Source organism: Festucalex cinctus, chromosome 8 (assembly GCF_051991245.1).
Source record: "Festucalex cinctus isolate MCC-2025b chromosome 8, RoL_Fcin_1.0, whole genome shotgun sequence".
In the NCBI taxonomy this organism is placed as follows: domain Eukaryota; kingdom Metazoa; phylum Chordata; class Actinopteri; order Syngnathiformes; family Syngnathidae; genus Festucalex; species Festucalex cinctus.
This window is the reverse complement of record NC_135418.1, coordinates 13360366-13378639: the sequence shown is the minus strand read 5'-3', so window position 1 is coordinate 13378639 and position 18274 is coordinate 13360366. Positions and strand designations below refer to the sequence as shown.

The window sequence follows — 18274 nt, the reverse complement described above, 5'->3', positions numbered from 1 at the left end:
CAGATGGTCAAATACAAGAAAAACATCCTATGAATTGTTTTCATTATGACTTGATGGAGGTCTGTACTCTACTCTTATATGATCATTATGGCATTAACTAAAACAACCCATTAATGATGTCTTTTACACAGTACCGTGCTATAAATTCATTTCTGATGTTCAATACTAATGGTGTGTATATATATATATATATATATATATATATATATATATATATATATATATATATATATATATATATATATATATGTGTATTACATATTGTCGCTGCTATGTGAAAAACACGTGTCAGTTTTTTTTTTATTTTTTATTTTTATGTTTTTGGGATGAAACTGAATACAGACATCCCAAAAACGTAAAAATATACCCAGCAAAATCGCCAGTCTGAGATTAACACTGAGTATGTTAAATCTAACACTAGAAAAGTGTTTATATGTGTCCACACCAATGAGTGTAAATCTGACACTTTTCTCTGGCAAACAGTTCTTGTATAAATAGTGTTTTCCCACTTACAAGGCCCTCTAGGCGATTTACATTTTGACATCAGGCGCATCTGAGAAATCAGTATCTTGCTCAAGGATAATTTGACATAGTTATACTAGCCTGGGATCAAATCCACACTAGAGTCAGGAGACAACCAACAACAGCAACAACAGCAGCAGCAACAGGGTGTATTGCTATTGAAATGTTGACAGTGCTGAATTTTTTTTGGGAAAGTTTCTCTTTCACCAGAAATGAGGGTGTGGTCAATTTAATACTCAGGGTATACATGGCAACTCATTTTGCTCACGTTGCATTGCAATGATGAAATGATGACAACAGGTTGCTTTAAAGTGAGAATTTAGCAAAAATGATGACTAATGAAACAACAGTTGCAAAAAAAATCACATTTTTCTACTAAACCAAATCAACACCAAAACAGCAGAATTGCATGGTTCATCGACAATGGCATTCACATCAATTCCAATATGATGATTCCAGTCATGATGATATAACTGCGTCAGATGTCAAATTTGCCTTCGTAGCATGGCTCAAAAATGTGTTTACATAACTTTTTTATTTTTTTTATTTGATGGAAGGATCTGAAACAAAGGCCTTGGGTTATGAGACACTTTGAATAAAATCAAGATGTGAGTCCTGGGTTGTGGAGGGCATGCAGCGGACAATAGGGAAAAAGTTATGGCGCATGAAATATTCAAATTAAATGATGTTGTCAAATTCATGATCCAGTAAGGGCTGTAAAGCTTAGGTGATATTTTGAGGTCAGTAAGGAGAAGGGCTAAAAGCTACATATTGGAGGAGCAATACAATTACCTGCATGTAGAGGTGCTATGAATAGCACAAGAGGCTAATTAGAGCTTTAAGATTTTCTTCCTTTATGTAGTGGAAGCCCTGGAGCCAATCCAAGAGGGATGAGCAGATGTTATTATCACATTTCAAAGCTCCAAGGGGGGCATTTTGTGTTTCATTCCTTTATCAGATAATGGTCTTCACTTTGTACCCCATGTTCCATGCTTGCTGTGTCTTTATCCATTTATCCACTTGTAAGACCGAGTCAGTTCCAACCAGGAGCGGAGCTACGTGGTGGTCAGTAGCTACATTCGTTACTTTCGTTTTTTTTTTTTTTTTTTTTTTTTTATGTGAGCGGGATTTGTTGAGTGTGAGAGTTTTTTTTTTTAAAGAGATGAGAGGTTTTTAGTTGTAGAGTGTTTTTTTTTTTTTTTTAAATAGAGTGTAGAGCTTCTTTTGTGTGTTATAAGGTAAATGTTGCCTACCTTATATCAAATTGCTATGGTGAACGCAACCCTTTTCACCATTAAAGTATCAGTAAATGAGAGCTCAGTACGCGCGTGCGTGTTGCTGAGTCAGACGAGCTTTCATTCTTTGCATCTCTCTCTCTCTCTCTCTCTCTCTCTCTCTCTCTCTCTCTCTCTCTCTCTCTCTCTCTCTCTCTCTCTCTCTCTCTCTCTCTCTCTCTTGTTGCCAATAAGACTTTGTTGTAGCATCCGACGTCATTATGTGGTCTGGACACCGGCGCGTGAGGAGGCTATGCTCCTCCATCATGGTTAGTTAATTGCTTCCCCTACCCACTGGCAACTCGTTATTGTTAGTCCACTGAGTGTTGTTAGTAGCCTATTCCAACACAGTCAGCCGTCTGCTCACTGTCGGGACTACCGGGTCGAGCGAGTCTCCGGATTTTATGAATGACTAGCGAGACGGTGGAATGCCAGTTAGCGAGACCGGGCTCTGCTGGGACCAGCCGCCGATGAGAGCGATTAACGGCGGAGCGGAGCCGTGGCTCACTGCGGAAAAAGACGAGCCTGACTGCCGCAGACTGGCGTGTAAACACACCGTGAGGGGGACACGCTCCACAGCGTAGAGCAACAACGGCACCGTGACCACAATGTAAGTTGTTGGCTGCCTACAACTCATTTCAATAAAGGCATCACATATGGACGCTTTCATGCTCGTTTACCCTTGATTGCAGAAAATATCTATCTATCTATCTATCTATCTATCTATCTATCTATCTATCTATCTATCTATCTATCTATCTATCTATCTATCTATCTATCTATCTATCTATCTATCTATCTATCTATCTATCTATCTATCTATCTATCTATCTATCTATCTAATCTATTTCGAATTAGACTACATTAAGTCAATTACAACTGCATGCAAATTACCTTCAAGTACAATCTCTGGGATGTCAAACTTCTTTTACTGTTATGGTTGCCCTCAAGGGGGCCAGATTGTTATTGGGGGTGGTGGTAGCTTAAAGCTTAAATCTTATTTTTAGGAGAGTGTAATGTCATTTGTTTGTCTTCTTGTGAGAAAATGAAGAATGCAGACAAGTGCAGCAAGGAAGGTCTGAATTATTATGCAATAATGGTATGGTAGGCTATTTGTTAATGCTTTGGCTCATCTCACATCAACAATTTTCTTTACAATATTATTAGGGCTGGGAATATTCGACTGTCTCACGATTCGATTCGATTATGATTTTTGGGTCTACAATTTGATTCAGAATTGATTTTCGATTCTCGATTCAAACGATTTTTGATTCAAAATCATTTGATTGCCAAATGATTTCTGCTTCAATTTACAGATATGCGCAACATTGTCATGATCTACTCCAGTCTGCTTTGCAAGACAAAATGACAAATAGAGACATTAAAGTGTCTTTTTTTCGTTTAAACATTTATTAACTCATTTGCTCCCAATAACGTATAAATACGTTTTTTAAAAACGTGTCCCAAAGACGTATTTATACGTTTTTTTTTTTTTTTTTTTTAAATGCTAAAGCATACAGAAGGTTTTGATGCAGCCTCTCAACTGCAAAGAACGGTTGCAGAAAAGGTAGTTATTACACAAACGGCCAGCAGGTGGCAGCAGAACAAAGGCGATCAACCAGGGACATCTAGAAAAAAGCTAAATTACTTCCAATTTTAAATAATTTGTTAAAACTGATGAAACTTAGCTCTCTTCTAATGCTAATTGCTGCAAAACGGAAACAGATAGAAACATACTTTTTTTTCCTGATGAGAGACTTTAATCTTTTTTTGATAGGTTCTGTGTTTTTATAGCAATAGAACACAATATTCTGTGGGCCTTGCAAAATCAGTCAAAATTCAGTAAAACAGCCGGGAGCGAACGGGATTGTTTCTGTGAAAATGGCTGGGAGTGAAAGAGTTAATTTTGTATTGTAAGTGCCTTTTCCCACATAAACAGCATATGGGCTACCCCTTCTTCTAATTTAAATAAAATCGATTCTTTGATATTAATATCGATTCAATTCGATTAATAAATCAGAATCTCGATTCTTTTATGCATCGATTTTTTGGCACACCCCTAAATATTATATGTTCTGTGGCCAGACTACGGTATTCTGATTAATACTGTGTTTGTGGAATATTAATTAAGCAACAAATCCATTTCAAGGGGTGGCCATTTTGCCACTTGCTGATGACTGAAAATGACATCACAGTGCCTAAAAGGCTCAGGTAAGGACCAATCACGGATAATCTGTTTTCTGAATTTGGTCATGTGACGTTTGCAAACTGACTGAAACGTAATATTAATTATAATGCCGTGTTTAGACTAGTGGGGACACATCAAACATATTTTTGACTTGACTTTTTTTAAAGTTCTGGCTCGAATTGACATCTTCTTATAGCTAGTGTGAGACAGAACTCTAATAATTAGGAACATTTATAATTGGCCCTGCGCATGTTTTAATAATTTATAAATATATGGCTCTTTTTGAACCATTGTAGGCGACATAAAATGACACAGACAGGGCTGGATATGGCCCACAGGCCTTGGGTTTGACACCTCTGCTCAAATTGCTGGCCCTTCACATTTACAAATGTCGTCTAATTAATACGCTAAAGCACACCTCTTTATTTTCTTGGCATGCTTCTCATGAATTTCCATGTCAGCAACAGTGTGTGGTTTTCTTCAATCAATCTTTGACAACAAACCAAAAGAGGAAATCCTTAGATGGGCAAATGTGATGGGCAAATAAATTATTAAAGAAAGTAAATGATGAAGAAGTCTAAAACTCTTTCAACTGTTTGCACTCCCGTGAGCCCTGAGGGTCCCTGCCAAGCTTGTCAGTGTCAGTTCCACCGGCATGAAAGATGAGCACCAGGACAATGAATAAGCGCCTCTTCTTTCTGAAGTACTTCCTCATGGCTCATTTGTCTTCTCACAGGTCCATTCACATTGTGGCTCTGGGGAGCGAGTGCCCCGGTGGAGTTGGGCCAGGGGAGGAGATTATGGGCCAGGGCCAACTGCAGGGAGGCCTGCTGTGGAGCTACTTGGGCCATGGGGCTCTGGTGGGCCCTAGCGACCTGGAGAGCAGCCTGCATAACCCAGCCTTCATGGAATACACCTCACGTGTCTTTGGAGATGTCACTATTGTGGTCCAGGATTGTCCCAGCTGGGTAAGACATGTCTGTTTTTGGACTTTGACATGAGCATTTTACGTTGAGGGGTAACCTGCGATTGGCTGGCAACCAGTTCAGGGTGTACCCCGCCTACTGCCCATAGCCAGATGAGATAGGCTCCAGCACCCCCCGCAACCCTTGTGAGGAGTAAGTGGTTCAGAAAATGGATGGATGGACGTTTAGGGGTAACTCTTTTCAACCGTATGTCATGTGTGAATGCATCACTGACTGTGCAAGGTATAGAAATAGAAAGGAAATGAAGTTTTTTGGGTATTATTATTGATGAACATTTAACATATAAAGCGCATATAGAACATGTAAAATCTAAGGTATCTAAAACCGTAGCCATATTCATTGATTGTTCCATACCTGACCTATTGCATTGACGTGTGGGGGTGTGCAGCCAAAACCTACACTGAACTCATCTTTCTTTTACAGAAACGTCCTATTCGTGTCGTTTTCGGTTGTGGATACAGAGAACACACTAGTCCACTGTTCATACAACTAAAAACTAGCATTTAATACATTGACGGAGTTTAACCGCCTTAAAATAATGTATAAAGCCCATCATGAAATTTTAGCAATTAACTAATTTGCTCCCACAAAACGTATAAAAATGTTCTATTTTATATATTGCCTTGGTCCCAAAAAAAACGTATTTATACGTTTTTTACGGTTTTTATGTTTGTTTGTTTTTATAATGCTAGAGCATACAGAAGGCTTTGATGCAGCCTCTGAACTGAAGAGAACGTTTAAAGCAATGGTATCTATGATTAAAAACGGCCAACAGGTGGCAGCAGAGTATAAAGAGATCAACCAGTGCCATGTTGCAAAAAGGTCTTTTCCCCAGTGTTAATTTGTTAATTAATTGAAAAATGATTAAACTTAGAAAGTTCTAATTCTAATTGGTGCAAAACGGAAACAGATAGAAATGTACTTTTTTTTTAACTGATGAATGAAGAGACTTTAATCTTTCCTTTGGTAGATTCCACCTTTTTATAGCAATAGAACACAATATTCTCTGGGCCTTGTAAAATCAGTCAAAATCCAGTAAAACAGCCTGGAGCGAAGGGGGCACCAATCCGCATCTCCATTTAACACAAATGGTTAAAAAAAAATAAAAAATCTGACACAGTGATGATGTTAAGAAAGCCAACAGAAGTCATGTACATACAGTAGTATAGCAAGCAGTTAGTATTTAGTATTTAGTGTTACACAAGAAACTTAAACCAACCGTTCTGAATCGATCATGACAGTGGGGAATTCAGCACGACTAACTCAAAAGGTGTTCATGGAAATAAACTTGTTTAATAAACACAGTGCGGAAGTAATGCCAGTAATAAAACACCACCAAACTGATAGGGTTACTTTGTACGCTGCCTGTAAGACGTTCAATCATTTTCTATTTTCAAGGCCACTTTCTTTCCATGCACTGATTGCAGGTTTGAGCGAGGTTTGCTGTCCTCAAAGTTCCCCCAAAAGAATGAAATTACTTTTTAAAGCACATAAATTGTAGAATTGTTTTGATTTCGTAACAGTACAGTAAGTGCTCTATTGTAGAGCTGTCTTAGCCTGGCAGTCGTCTGTCACTCATCTTTCGGCTTCTTTGTTTTTATTCAAATAACTCAAAGCACTCTGCAGTGAAAAAGCTGGTAAGCTTTTTGATTTCAATCAGGATTTCTCACTGCTAGCGTCGCATTGTGTAGACCGGTGTTTCTCAACCTTGTTGTCTCCTTCTTCCTCTCCAGGACTTGTTGGACAGTGACTGGGCCAGCGTGCGTAAAGTTCTTGAGCAGGCGGACATTCTGGTTATCAAGTATTCAGTGACCGACAAGCTGGCCTTCCAGCAGGTCAGGAATGGATATGCACCAAGACTCCGCCCACTTCTTAGGCACTGGGGCGTTCCTGTCATCTTGGTTGCAGTTGGAGCTCGGCTGAACGGTGAGGTCATATACGATTTTAATTATAATTATTTTGTACAACTGATTAGTCTTTTACCCGTTTGTTGTTTAACAAAAATAGACATTAAGAGGCTCCTCATTATATTCTTCTAGTAGCCTCCAGCACATTCTCAAATAAATTAGAATATTCATATTTTAGGGAAATTTGGACTTGAAAAGAACAACTCTACCATTGTGCAAACCATTAAGTACATGTGTATTTTTTAATGGGTGACTTGTATGTATGGAAGTGCTTTTTAAATCGGGGGGCAGTCCACCATGGGGGGGGGGGGGGGTCGGTGCATTGCCCAGGGTGGCGCGTGTGACCTCAGGCAAAATGTATTTATTTATTTATCTATTTATTTATTTATTTATTTATTTAGTTAGTTATTTTTTGCTGTACTAGAATTAAGTGTAATTGCACATCCAATACAGTAGGTGGCAGTGGTGCTCTCATCGTCATAGAGTGTGGAAGGAGTATGAGCTCATCTGCAGAGGTGTACTTACAACAATTTCACAGACAAATACTTTGATAGTAAGTTGGGGAGGCGTGAAATATTCTGGCGTAAAAAAAATAATTGGAAAGCACTGATGCAAGGGTTTCACAACATGAGGCACAAGTTAACGCAGGAGTCACCAACATTTTTGACCCTGAAAGCTACTTCTTGGCAACTGATTAATGCTGTGCTGTGGGTTTTTCAGTTTTCTAGTTTAAGTTGTATTAATTTGTTTGTTGTTTATTTTATTAGCTTGAGTTTAATTTGTTCAAATTGAGGTTAAGTCATATCCTCATTGTTTCTGTGCCTGCTAGCTTGTCGCCACAAATTCTGTGGCTTGGCTATGCACTACAATACTGACCGTTGAACTGTACTAGTTAAAAAATAAATACATTTTTTGTCATTTCCATATTTACAACAATGCGAGTATGACATAAAAGGATAGTAATAAAAACATAGCTCCTTGTAAAGTCTCGTTAGGAACTTATACAACAGGTGTGTGGGCTTCTTATGTGGTCCATGGGTTGAGTGCCACACATTAAAAAAAAATAAAATAAAAAATAATAATAATAAAATTTTAAAAAACTAAAATAAAATAAAATAAAAAAGCATATCACAGTGGCTTATGCACTTTCAGCTGTTTATTGAACGGTGCAACCAGTCAAACACACAAATACAAAATGAGAGCACTCACATCCGCCCACTAAGACCAACCGGCTGTTGTTCGTGATGCCCTGATGTCATTGACTAGGCCATGCCCCTTAAATGCACACATGCAACACTACATCAGTCATTTTGTGATTCTGCTGATTCTGATTATGTTAAAATATGAAACTTAAGTAAAAACGTGAAAATTATCATGTTAAAACGTGACGTGGCTCTTGTTTTTTTTTTCCTCATGGGGCAGCAATACGCTTCCGTAATACTAAAACATTGAAACTTATGTAAAAACGTGAACATTATCATATAAAAACATGAAATTTAGAATTTAAAAATGTGACAATTATCATGGAAAAATGTGAAAATTATCATGTAAAAATGATAATTTCACGTTTTTTACACAAGTTTCATGTTTTAGCATAATATCATGTTATAACGTGAAATGATTATGTTAAAACATGAATCTTATGTAAAAACATGAAAATTATCTTGTTAAAACGTAACATCGCTCTTGTTTTGTTTTGTTTTTTCCTGGTGTGGCAGCAATACGCTTCTGTAGTACGTGTGTTTGCAGTGTTGCATGACGGCAAAGTCGGGGTTTGCCTTTTTGTTTTGCTGCTGCTACCCAGTCGGTTCACGCTATCCCCGCATGACTGCAGAGAGTGACGGCTGAGCTCAGATTTCTTTTCACTGCTCAACTTCAACCACCTTTGCAGTACGCGCATTAAGCGTAGGGGCCATTCCGCCAAGGGCACGCGCGCGCCCTCACGCACAGTCGCACATAAACGCAACACTGATGTGCCAAGTCACCGCCTGACAGACGCTCACACTCCCATTTTCACTCTGTCTCACTCACGCACGCACACACTCTTGGCCGAGCGCCTGTAGGTTATTAGCATTATGATTTATCAAATGCCTCAGCACTTAGCTGTGTCCCACTCATTCTCTCTGGCTTCGTTCTTTGTTCTGTCTCCCTGTGGTCCTTTTTCTTCCTGCAAGATAATCCCACTAATTTTCTATCAGATTCTCTTTTTTTTTTTCCCCCATGCGCACATAGCTCAGCATGGCTGTTTTTTGCCAGCATAACCACTGCAGATATTACATGATTGAAAATTGCAGAACCCAGCAGGGTGCCAGTGTCTTCATTCAATAAATGGAGCACCCTATTCGATTTTTCTCTTTTGCCCCACCATCGATGTCTGTATGGAATAAAGAGGCATGACATGATTGCATTTTTTTTTTTTTTTTAAAGAGGAAGTCAACACAAAGATTTTATTTACAATCATTTCCTCTATGCAGTCCCAGTAGTCTGCAGCATTCTGATTAATATTGCATTTGTGAAATTTGAATTAAGCAGCAAAATCCACCTGATTTGATCCATCTCAGGGTGCGGCCATTTGGTCACTTGCTGTCGACCATTTTGTCACTTGCAAGTAACAACACAACTTGTTGATAGCAACAATTTCTAAAAATGACATCACAGTTGGTCAGGTAACAGTCAATCATGGCTCACCTGTTTTCTGAGTTTGGTCACGTGACATTCACAAGCTGAGCTACGATAGGACGTTACTTGAGCACTGACCAACTGTGATGTCATTTCTAGTTGACAGCAAGTGGCAAAATGGCATGCCCTTGAGATGGATTAAAAAATGATTATGAACGAGCCTGATTATTTGATTCAGGTGTGTTGGAGGAGGGAGCCGCGGATACCAGGCTTGTATAGGTAGTTCTCGAGGACCAGATTTGGAGGCTCCCGGTATACACTGTGTACCAGGACCTGTCTCCATGCCTACAATGTACAGAGAGCCCGTTACAGGGTCATTGAGTGCGCTGCGGCAAGTATTATACAAAAATGGTGCTCAAAGTTTGCTGCTAAAAGAACAGCAGACAGTGAATTGAATATTGACAATTCAAAGAATGGACTGAAATATTTGCATCTGTTCTCACTCCAAATAGCACAAGACCAATTTGCTTGCAATTTGGCAGGCTGCTGCTATGACTGCGATGAAAGTTTCCACTTTGAAATGGAATTATGAAACAAAGCATAGCAATTTTGAAAAGATGTATATTCAAAATTCACAAAGAAGAACGAGAAAATAAAATCATAACAAACTGAAAGCAGGATTCTTGTCACATCTATGAGACGGCAACAAAAAGCAACAGAGTGCTTACATTCTTGGATGCAGAAATAATAAAAGAATGTTTAACTGAAGTGATGGACACAATGTTTGAAGGCAACCAAAAAAGAGGAAATGACAGCTAAAATTCAGCAAATCCCCCTGTCAGATTCCTCAGCAACCAGACACACTTGAAGTACTGGCTGCTGATGTAATAAAGGAGTTCTGTGTTGGAATACAAAATGCAGTGAATTTCCTTGTAGTTGATGAGTGCATTGACACCACTGATAATGCTAATTTGATGGCGTTTGTGAGGTATTATGATGAGTTGTTGGGCATGCCAAATATGGTAATGACATTTCCTTTTTGTTCTTGATTTTCTTTGCGTTTTGAATGAAAATGACGTATTAATATTTTGTCACATGCGCCCTGATCAACCACAATAAATCCTCTTCAGACCCAAAAGTGGTTACAGTGGACATGAAATATTTGCGTGTCTAAAGTGAACAATTACTGTTGATATGGTGAAGTCATAGGATTTGGACAATTTTAAATTACAAAATGGCTCCAAACAATCACTCAATTAATAAAATAGTTGTTGATTACTTGTCGATCATCAATTAATTTTGATAGCTCTAATTTGACGATTCTATGATGCCCATATACATATACAGTATAATAGCTGCCCTGAAGTAATTCAATTGTGTACTTTGGTTCCCTTTAAATTTCGATTTCAATCTTTTTCTGTTGAATTGCATATTCAATCAAATATGAATGCAGTCACCGTTGGGCCAATAACTGAACTGTCCTCCCTGCACACAGACGAGGGACCCCCTTGTACATGCCCGCTGTGTGCGTCTGACTGGAGCAGCTGTGTGCCTCACAGTGAAGGTCTACAGCTGTCCCGGGACCTTGGGGCCACCTACCTGGAGTTACCCTCGCTTAACCATGTGTTCGTGGGTCGCTACTTTGGCAGCGTGGTACACACACACACACGCACGCACACTCAGACGCATTGCATCTCACCTCAGGCTTTTTCATTTTTAAGATAGTACATCTTATGATGGGGGCAATTTGTTCCCTAAGCGAAGAACAGATGATGTAACAACTTATTTTTGTACCTTGTTTTTGAATAAGTGTATTTTTTCTTGTATTATTCAGCTGGAGTACTTCATGATTCAGTGTCTAAAACACAAAGCTAAAGAGAAGCCAGAAAAGAGGCGAGGAAATAAAGTCAACGATCTTCGCCCGCCTCACTTGGAACAACCAGGTCAGAACAATAATGTGCTATTTAAAACTGATTACTGTATTTTAGTGGCAGTCAGTCAGTCAACCTTAATGTGTTTTTTTTTTCCTGTTCTGTTTTTCCATTTCTATCCAGTAGAATGAGTCGTCTCTCAAACTTACAGAGCCAAGAATAAAAAAGAAGCTGTGCTAAGGTTCATTCAGTTTGGATCGATATGTCTTTTTCAGAATTGGAAATTAGATGAGAGATGAAGTCAGAGGTAGACTGCCTGACGTTGAAATCAATTTTAGTCTGGATTGTTTTCAACACCAGTGTTTTATTTTGATGCAGCTGGATTAGACACGTTTCATAATCAATCTTATCTTTGACCAAATTAATTTAATGAGTGTTGGAATTTGCCCTCACCTAATACACTAATATGGGCGTGTGTCTATCATCCTTTTCACACATGTCGTTTCTACACTTAAGAAAAAGAAAGTAATATACAGTAACAGTAAAAGCTGGGCACTTCCATTAATCATCAATTCCCGTCGATGATGATGCCCACCTTTCGCCGAGTGCTTCCGCATATTGGGCGTGCGTTATGACGTCAAGAATCGCAAAAATACACAGAATGAGTGACTGTCTGTGCTCACCCCAATCGACAGATGTAAACATGCTTCTCATCTGTGTATTTTTTCAAGGCTTTGAAAAAATAGGTCGGCGAAAGTGGCGATTAACGGAAGTGCCCATCTCTGGTTGCAGTAGGTCCATCCGAATTTGGACATTTGAGAGATATAACTTTGCCTTCATATCACCGCCATGGATTTCAAAATAAAATCAAGATGTGATTGATATGAAGACGTTCAGCTTCAATTTTGGAGGTTTTAGAAACAGTAACATAAGAATACCCTGAAGAAGACTGGAGTATCGATGTCAAGTCACAAGATGAATTGTGAGGTGTATACTGCAATACTCTGCCCATTTTCAGCCACGTACCTTAAAACAGTGCATAGTTAGCTAATATCAGATCAATAGATTATGCTTTTAACTTACTGAAGGAAAGACTGAAGGCAGAGGAGTGAGGGGAAAAAAGCATCTCCAAAGATAAAACACTGAATTTGACATTCTTACATTTTATGTTTCAGAGAGCAAATATTTTATTGTATTTTCTAGTATTGAAACATTATTCATTTTGTTGACATTTTGATCAGCTTGCTGCATTGAAATAATAATCATTTTAACTTCTCTTTCTGCTATATATATTCATCTGTCCACTTTGCTTCCATGTTTGTAATCTGACATAAAGACTGACAGTTTGAGGTCCTTCTGGGTTGCAGGATTTATTGCTGCCTGTCACTTAAATCCATATTTTATGGCGTCACTCGCACTGATTCGATGGACTGCTCAACTAAAGCCAAGAAAACATAACTAAGAAGAACGAGTTTACAGCACATGAATGGAGACATTTTGAGTACATTACGTTGCTTGATTATGTAAAAATATGAATATTTTCTTCATCCTAGATTCATGGCCCAAAATTGTAATCCGTTAAATAATTGATCAGATGAAGAAAAAGGTGCCATGCCTATTTGTGGAGTTTACAACTCATCTTTCTCTCCTCCTTTGCACCACTCTTACCTGGCATGCTTCCACTTGCACCCTTTTGCTCAGCTCGTCTCCCTCCAATCCGAGTGGAGGAGTCAAGCTTCTCCCAAGACATGCAGTGGCTGTTGGAACGTGGCGTGCAGTTTGCCGACGTGGCCTTCTATGCTGGCGACTCCGGGAAAGAACTGGGATGGGCTCATGCGTCCGTGCTCTGCGCCGTCAGCCCGTATTTCCGACAGCTGCTCCTGGGGCCCAAGACCAGGTAGGAGATATACGTGTTCTGCTATCAAGCGATTTCGCCATCTGTAGCCGGCAGGTGCTTACCTCCTCCTCTGTGCTGAATGTTGTCTTGTTTGACAGGGAACGGCCGCAGTCACGATGTGTCTGCAGGGAGAGGGATGGAGCCCCTCACTCGTTGCTCTCCACCTGGGATGGTGGAATAATTGATGACATGCCTCGATCTGAGGGACACCTGGCTGGCCGCCTCTCCCGTCTGGTGGTGAAGGATCCTCTCTTGTGTATGTGCTTATGGGAGACGCTCATGTTCATTTACAGAGGTAAATCACCACATCACAGTGATATATTGCTAAAAATCTTCTTAAAGGGATAGTTCGGATTTTTTAACATGAATCTCTATTTCATCCTCACCTCCAGTGTGTGCGATCATCACTGACTTACCCCTGACAGCGTTCTGTGACATGAGTTCTGGTCCGGTGTTGGACGAGAGGAAAATAGTCCTGCAAGGTGGCTGGGGACACGGAAATAAAGCGTTTTTCTTCTAAAAACAATTTGTGTTCAAAAGAGTGATACATTTGCATCACAATACTCTTCTGAAAAATGTCAGACGCCATTACCGCCGGCACTACTTTTCTGTTCGTTCATATCACTGTGCGGCGCCCCGCATGCAGCTGATAGACGCACACTAATATACAAGTTTGTCTTTTCGAAGGCGGAAGGCGCGACTATCAGCTGCCTGCAGCGCGTCGATTAGCTGTCTACAGGGCGACGCGCAGTGATACGAACGAACAGAAAAGTAGTGGCTGGCGGTAATGGCGTCTGACTTTTTTCAGAAAAGAGTATTGTGATGCAAATGTATCACTCTTTTGAACACAAATTGTTTTTAGAAGAAAAACGCTTTATTTCCGTGACCCCAGCCAGCTTGCTGGACTATTTTCCTCTCGTCCAACACCGGACCAGAACTCGTGTCACAGAACGCTGTCAGGGGTAAGTCAGTGCTGATCGCACACACTGGAGGTGAGGATGAAACAGAGATTCATGTAAAAAAATCCGAACTAACCCTTTAAGATCCACTATGTGAACAAAACACTTGATTGTGAGAGATCTGTTTAAACTAGAGGTGTATCGGGGGCGGTACAGGTCGTGTGTGAAAGTGTGCTGTGTATAAAGGGACAGCAACATGAAAAATCACCAACCTTTTGGAGCTTTTAGCCGTGTTAAAATGCTCATTCTGCACCAAATATGACGGAAGTGGTGTTTTCCTCCATTCGCCTCTCTATGAGAAATTCAAGGTCATTCTGCTCTCCAAGCACCAGCCCCACCCAACCTGAGAAAACGAGCGTGCTCACTTTATGACATCATAAGGTGCTGACCCACCCCCGCACCGCCTCTGCGAACACGCCCAGTTTCTCTGAGACCTCCATGGGATAGTGACAAAAGTAGCCTTTATCTGTAAACATTCTGACTAAATGAATTCAAAGCAATCAATGGGGTATGTGCCACAGAAGAGGTGGGACTGTTTTTGCACATCAGCTTTGGTTCCGGTTTGGTTTGCGACGTGTGGGCTGCGTCACAATACTTGTGCTTCCGAGTTTGTGCCCCTCGGTTGCGCATTCACAACCCGGACCGGAATCAAAGCTCATGTGCAAAATCACGGAAGTCGGAAGTCTCGCCTCTTCCGTGGCATATACCCCATTATCCTTCATATTTGCAATGCCAAAGTGCTTTGACAATTTGCTGTCTTAAAGACCACTGGCTGACACGTGTAAACTACAAGTAAAACTTTTGCACTATTGTATATAGCTGAACGAATAGTATAAAGGTTAGCATGCTTGCGTGCTCTGTAAGCAGCAATTCCCTGGTTCAAGACCAGCTCAGTTTTTTCCCTCTCCCTTCTTCCCCCTCCTCCTCTACGATTTCCTGCGGCAAGAAGCCGTTTTGTTTTAAATGTGTATTGAAGAATTGATTGCTTGCATTCAAAGGAGTGCTCAAACGCAGAGTTCCAACAGCAGACTGCAGTCAGCTCGCCGGGGGCGTGGCAATCACACGAGGAGAGGCGGGTTTTACTGAACCGGGCGTTTTACTTCCACGTTAGAAAACTAACCGACAAAATGCCTAATATTTTATAAAAAAAAATCACCATGGTGTTAAGGGTAAAATGTAATCATTATATGCCTATCGTTAACTGTTGAAAGGGCTTAAAATACCGTGGTGTAATCCCTTTAAATCAGTCAGTCAATTCAGCCCAGATAGGCAGCATATCAACGCCTTTGTCAACTTAACTGTTAGGCTTTCACGTTATCAAAATATAAATACAAAAATACCCAGGTTAGCTTAGCGCTAGCTAGCAGCTGGTATGACACAAGCAGATGGGTAAGATGAGTTATTCAGGACTTACTAATCAAATGGTAAACGCACAGCTGAGGGTGATTTTGGGTGCTAGTCCGAGCTCTAAACAGTCGTAGAGAAGCTGAATATGAAATATTTGATGTTGATGGGGAGGCGGAGTAAATCAAAACACTATAAACAGAATAGAACATAAACCACAAAATAGCCAATTTCACAGGTTTTGCTTTTCTTATTCTTTTAGCACACTCACATAGACGATATGAGGGGATGTCTTGAAAGGACTAAACACAAAGATGAAGCTGAGAGTGAAAATGAAGTCCTAATTATATATTATTTTCTTTTAGTTGTTTTTTCTTCAGAACTGAAACCACAAATCTTTTGCCTTAACATGAGAGGAAGTTTTGCTTCTTTTTTGCTGTTGTTTTAATCAGCATGGCTAATGGCAGACATGATGTTTGGAAAGCTTGTGCATTTCCTTTCATGACTGATTTATAATCACACATCACTAAAATGCCTACACATTTTCATCTTTTCTTGTTTATAGTTAGACTTTGATGCACTGCAAAGCTCTCCCATTTGCTGAGAATTTCCCGAGGACGTCAATTATGCTTTCCCTTGATTCTTGTTTGCTTCCAACTGCTAAAAAAAAAAAAGAACCTGTTATGTTTTGTCTGCTTCCGCTCTAAACGTTGAGGAAACCAATCAGACTGACATTAAAAATAACAGCTATGTTCCAGTTTGATGAATAAATATTGGGTGTACTTTGGCAGCAGACGGTAGTTTTTCTGTTATTGGGTGTGGTCCAATGTTTAATGTTATACCAGGGGAACTTTGAGGTGGAATTTGTCGAATTAGAGGTGTTTAATTTAATAGTCTGTTTAGTCTTTACTCAGAGACTTAAACATTTATCATACATAATTTTCTAACCACGCTGTTCAGTTAGAAGATAAATCATTGTTTGCAGCAGGAAACAACCCATAAACAGAGCATGCATAGAATTTGTTTCCAAATAAAAGTCTGTGTGATTTATAATACAATTTGCTCAATATCAGGGGTCTGCAACCTGCAGCTCTGGAGCCACATGTCGCTCTTAAGTCCATCTCGCGTGTGGCTCCTTGTGAATCTCCCCCAAAAAAATTGTAGAAATCTTTTTTTTTTTTTAAGTATTTATTTTTATTTTTCATATCAAATATTCTTTCGAGGAATTATTTAGATAAAAAAAAAATATTCAAAAAAATGTCAGTGTACAGATTTTTAAGTGGTCAGAAAAGGAAAGATAAAAGGTAGCTGAAAAAGTTTTAAAAATTACCTAAAAATGTCCAAAAGTGACCATAAAATGTCCAAAAAGGAAGACGAAAAGCAGGAAATTACCACATAATGTCCATGAAATTGCAAACTGTCAGAGAATTGGAAAAAAAAGGCAAGACAAAAAAAAGACAAAAACAAAAAACAAAAGAAGAAATCTCAAAAGTTGCCATAAAATGTCCACAAAATAGGCAAAAATGTCAGAAAATATATTACAAAAAAGGCAGGGAAAAAATAAAAAAAATAGCCACAAAATGTCCAAAAAAGGAGACGAAAAGCAGAGAATTACCACATAATGTCAATGAAATTGCCAAACATGTCAGAGAATTGAAAAAAAAGTTAGACAAGAAAACATAAAAAAAAAAACATCTATAAAATATCACACACAAAAAAAGAAGAAATCCCGATAATTACCACAAAATGTCCATAAACTTGAAAAAAAAAGAAGGTCAGAATCTTTATTTTAAAAACGGTTATAAAGAATATGTTCAAATAGTAACCATAAAATGTCTCAAGACAAAAGAAGAAATCTAAAAAATGACCATAAAATATCCACAAAATAGGCAAAAATGTCAGAAAATAGACTGCAAAAAAGGCAGGAAAAAGATGTCAAAAAATAGCTATAAAATGTCCAAAAAAGGAAGAAGAGAGGCAGAAAATTACCAAAATTTTTGGACATATATTATGATGTAATATGTTCATTAAACAGTCAAAAAATATCAGAAATCTGACAGAAATCAGAAAAGTCTGAAAATGCATGAAAAACGAAGTATGAAAAATGACAAACAAACAAAAAAAAAAATCAAAAGATGGCGCAGCTCTAATTATCTTTTGGGCCCTCAGTACATTCGACTAACACAAACACACTTGTTTCCTTCATCACAATGTTCAAATGTTTTGCGGCTCCAGACAGATTATATGTTATTTATTTAGCAGGAAAGGTTGCTGACCCCTGCTGTATATTACCTTTTGTATGCATCATAAAAAGAGTACAAAACGATTCACATTATATGGAGACATAATGTTATATCAATTACCATCTATTTTATAAATGGCAAGAGAGGAAATAAAATAAACTATAATAATGTGATTGCTTAAGTGTGTCTTATAAACTGGGATGTGGCTGCACTCAGAATGACTTAACATTCAAATTCATGTTAAATGGGAGTCAGCACACACTTGCCACCTTTTAAAGTGCCTAATTTCAAATAAATAAATTTCAGTACCAGTAGGCTTTTCCGAACATTTTGTTTCCTTTTCGAGCAGATGCTTGAATGTTGCAGGTATGTAGTAATGACTTCCATTTAAAACATGTACCACCATCACATTTAGATGTATTTTGAGCAACATGCAACCGCAGAATTCTCCACTTTTGTGTTTC

The 18274-nt window shown here is 38.9% G+C and overlaps 1 protein-coding gene across 1 annotated transcript in view; it reads left to right on the top strand.

The window, feature by feature from the left end:
- The first annotated feature begins 2007 nt into the window (after nt 1-2007).
- Nucleotides 2008-18274, top strand: part of rhobtb3 (Rho related BTB domain containing 3) — a 31818-nt gene continuing 15551 nt past the window's right edge. Inside the window, exons 1-7 of the mRNA XM_077529855.1 lie at nt 2008-2406; nt 4721-4952; nt 6704-6896; nt 10992-11149; nt 11331-11439; nt 13069-13264; nt 13363-13559. Coding sequence (XP_077385981.1) covers nt 2405-2406; nt 4721-4952; nt 6704-6896; nt 10992-11149; nt 11331-11439; nt 13069-13264; nt 13363-13559 — 1087 coding nt within the window. The 5' untranslated portion in view covers nt 2008-2404. The remainder of the gene's footprint in view (nt 2407-4720; nt 4953-6703; nt 6897-10991; nt 11150-11330; nt 11440-13068; nt 13265-13362; nt 13560-18274) is intronic.